This window comes from Oppia nitens, unplaced genomic scaffold (genome assembly GCF_028296485.1).
Source record: "Oppia nitens isolate AA-2021 unplaced genomic scaffold, nextdenovo-longstitch-racon4-pilon3 scaffold44_pilon_pilon_pilon, whole genome shotgun sequence".
Taxonomy (NCBI): Eukaryota; Metazoa; Arthropoda; class Arachnida; order Sarcoptiformes; family Oppiidae; genus Oppia; species Oppia nitens.
The window spans coordinates 318,071-321,929 of record NW_026533226.1 but is presented as its reverse complement, the minus strand read 5'-3'; the positions used below and the strand labels follow the sequence as shown (position 1 = coordinate 321,929).

Genomic DNA, 3,859 nt, shown 5'->3' with positions numbered 1-3,859 from the left:
GCTGAATATCATCCTTATATTATTACAAACTTATACAATAAATGTCTTGATATTGGGCATTTCCCGCGTCAATGGAAACAAGCGTATGTTAAAATCATTCCAAAGCCAGGGAGAAATGAGCATACGTTAACGTCATATCGACCCATAGGACTTCTACCTGTCATGGGAAAGTTACTAGAATCTCTTTTTACTAAAAGACTTATATGGCAACTGCATAAAGAAGGCAGATTCTCAACTAAACAATTTGGCTTTACGCCCCAAACGTCAACAGTGGAAGCTGTTAACGTACTACTTAAAGAAATAGAGAAACAAAAGAAAAAGAAAATGAGAAGTTATAGCGGTCTCTTTGATATCAAAGCGGCGTTTGATAACGCCTGGTGGCCACTCATCTTAAACGGGCTTAAAGCAAAAGAAATTGGACAAAACACTTTCCAGTTAATCAACTCCTACTTTTCCAATAGAAAAGTCTGCATGAAATATAATGATGTCACGGTCAAAAAAACTGTTACCAAAGGATGTGTTCAGGGATCGGTCTGCGGACCGACATTCTGGAACGTTATAATTGATGAATTATTAAACATACCATTCCCAGAAGGTATTCACATACAGGCATTTGCTGATGATGTTATCTTGCTGGGACATCATAAAGACAAACATATTTTGAAAAACAACATTGAGACTACCCTTCAAATTATTTCAAACTGGGGTAACTCAGCAAAACTGATGTTTGGCGCTGAAAAAACGCAATTAATATCTTTTACAAAACCTACGCACAACTTCAACGTTGAGATGTCTGGTATTACGTTAACGTGCAATGACAAAATAAAACTTTTAGGCATTATTATTGATAAAGACTTAAAATTCACAGCACATGTTCATTACATTACGGACAAATGTATGAAAGTATATAAACATTTGACGAGACTTGTAAAACCCACGTGGGGCCTGTCATCGGAGGTCGTCCAAACTATTTATAAGAGAGCAATAGAACCCGGTTTGTTGTACGGATGCATGATATGGGAAAAGGCTTTGAAATATAAATATATAAGGAAAAAACTTGAAAAATTTCAAAGGGCATTTGCCATCAGATGCGGTAAATGCTTTCATACAACGTCAACGACATCAGCACTTGTGATAGCAAACTTTATGCCAATCGATATAAAAATACATGAAATTGCCAAAATAGAAAGGTTGAAAAGAGAAAGACATTGGACGTCTACGTTTACGTCTGATGAAGGGACGAATCAAATATACTATCTCGAAGGACGTGCGAAATTCACGGAACTGGAACACCCAGCGGAAAGAATTGACGTTGATTTTATAAGAATAGAAGACCCAAAAGAAATAATAACTTTGCCTGATGAACTTAATATCTTTACTGATGGTTGTAAAACAAATGCAGGTGTTGGTTGCTCTTTTAAAACATATGGAGCACGACAGCGTGACAAGCTTATCAAGTTATCAACGGAATGTACAGTTTTTCAGGCAGAGCTGGTCGCGATGGATAAAGCGTTAGAGTTTGGTAAAACAGTTAATACTAAAGTAATAAATTTGTACACGGATTCCTTATCAGGACTGTTAGCACTTAAACAGAGGAGCAACACAAATCCCATTATTAATAGAATTCATAAAAACATTAAAGAAATCAGAACGTGTAACGTCAACGTGAAACTTCATTTAGTAAGGGGACATACGGGAATTGAGGGCAATGATGAAGCCGATTCTATGGCTAAAATGGCAGCCGAACTTAGTTTACCTATTCAATATAACTACGTATCCTTAAATACAATTAAGAAAAAAATAAAGGCGGAGTCCATTAAGATATGGAATGAACAATATAATAACTCATTGACTGGTAGACTTACTAAGCAATTTTTACCATCAAAAGATCATATACTACAGTTACATAAAGTATCTTTGCCTAATTTTGAATTATCTCAAATTCTTTCTGGACACTCGTATTCACTTCAATATCTGTACAGATTTAAAATCAAAGAGAGTAATATATGCGGGTGCGACAAAGTCACCGTACAGAGTATAGAACATTTATTATTCTACTGCCATTACTTTGTACTCGAACGTGAAATGTCAAAGTTGAAACTAAACGTATACGATACAAGTCTTGAAAATTTTGATATTATAATAAAGAAAAAAGAGACAATGGATATATTTCTGGATTATATCAAGGTGATTGTTAACAAATTAAAGAATTATAATGATAACAACAACGCTATATAATTTATAAATCGCATCAAATATTTTGAAATATATATGACCCCGCTTCCCATTGCGGGGCTAAAACTTTTAACATTTAATTAGTGAGTTAGTGATATTATATATTAATATATGACATAGCATAATATTATATACATATAAATTGAAAGTAAACGTTCAAATAATACGGATAATTATTATCTTGACGTGCACGTGGAAATATCACGGTTTGGAATTTTTACCATTACGTAATATCATGAAATTCAAACGGAAAAGAAATTCGATACCTTAAGAATAAGACATAAGAAAACATATTGATTTGAAACATACCTGAATTTCAAATATAAAAATAAATTGGACTCAACGGAAAGGGTTAAAGTCTGCAAATACCGAAATTATTAGCAATTTATACGAAACAAAGGGTTAGTCATTCAGTTTACTTCTTTGGTTTAGTGCACATTGTGATCACAATAATAACAAGTGAATACATAAGTATAATGAGAAATATTAACTATTCGGGCCGAGCTTCGGCGGCTAAAAATAATAAAACCAAGTGCGATGCTAGACGGGCCCGAATTATGGCGGCCGTCTATGCCAACATTCCTACAACACCCGAGAACCAAAATTAATTAATTAAATCTATTATTGTGGTGAACACGTGATGCGGTAGTGATGTTTTATTGTAATCAAAATTGAATATTTTGTTATGAGAAATAAGTATAGGTAAGAGATAAAAGGAATAATTAATTATAATTAATTAATGACATAACAATTAAAACTATTAAAACCAATTAAAAAAGTGTTTATTTATAACGACATTAAATGTCAAAGTGCTACGAACACATGTAATGTTTGCATAATACGTGCAAGTATTATGTTGTAGTTATACTAATAAGTTACAGGAAGATGCAGCCACCTGTGAACCTTAAAACCAATTAAAGAAGACATTTTGTTTTTATTGCCGCCAAAACGTGTTTTTAATTAACAATTGACTTTAAACACATAAACAACAACTTTGTGGATATTAATAACCATTTCGTATCATTATCTTAATAATCATTATCTTAAAACCGTGTAGTGATATAACACCTTCAAGACATGTCGGATTCGGACGAGGAAACTAATCGCCTTTTAAACGCCGTACCACACATGCCGTCTAATTTTGATATGTCTTCACAATCGACATCAACCGAAACTGATCTCATTATTGATGAAAAAGAGGGAGATAGAGGTGAGGACTCTGATAACAAGTCAATCAATGAGGAGACGGTTGAAGAAAAGGAAGTGAAACACGAAAGTGATTTGACGGGCATTGCATATGATGGCAACAAAAGAGGAACAATCATCGAAGGCATTACAGACCACAGCTCACCAACTGATATCGCGATGGATGATAATAGAGTGGTAAAACTGAAGATAGTAGACAATAAAACACCACAGGAAGTCAATGTAATGAATGAAAGAGTGGATAATACAGATATTCCTCTTAAGTCAACGGCTAATAAAGACGTTAACATGATTAGTTCACGTATTACTTCAACGTCCACTTCAGTGTCAATTAAAGACGTTGATAATCTTCATGTGCCGTCAACGTCTTGCTTATCGATGGAGACAAATATTACTCCGCTCTCTAGTGTCGCGAAAA

General features: G+C 34.0%; 1 protein-coding gene across 1 annotated transcript; it reads left to right on the top strand.

Moving 5' to 3' along the window:
• The first annotated feature begins 162 nt into the window (after positions 1-162).
• Positions 163-2,843, top strand: LOC128959306 (uncharacterized). Its single transcript, XM_054305249.1, has 2 exons — positions 163-2,093; positions 2,636-2,843. The coding sequence occupies exons 1-2, from the start codon at positions 163-165 to the stop codon at positions 2,841-2,843; spliced, it is 2,139 nt and encodes a 712-aa protein (XP_054161224.1).
• Positions 2,844-3,859: the final 1,016 nt, after the last annotated feature.

Bases quoted from the DNA above. Each gene is read 5' to 3' on its own strand.
- LOC128959306 (XM_054305249.1), top strand. From the start codon at position 163: ATGGGAAAGTTACTAGAATCTCTTTTTACTAAAAGACTTATATGGCAA. The intron at 2,094-2,635 runs GTTGAAACTAAA...TACGAAACAAAG, and splicing joins CTCGAACGTGAAATGTCAAA to GGTTAGTCATTCAGTTTACT.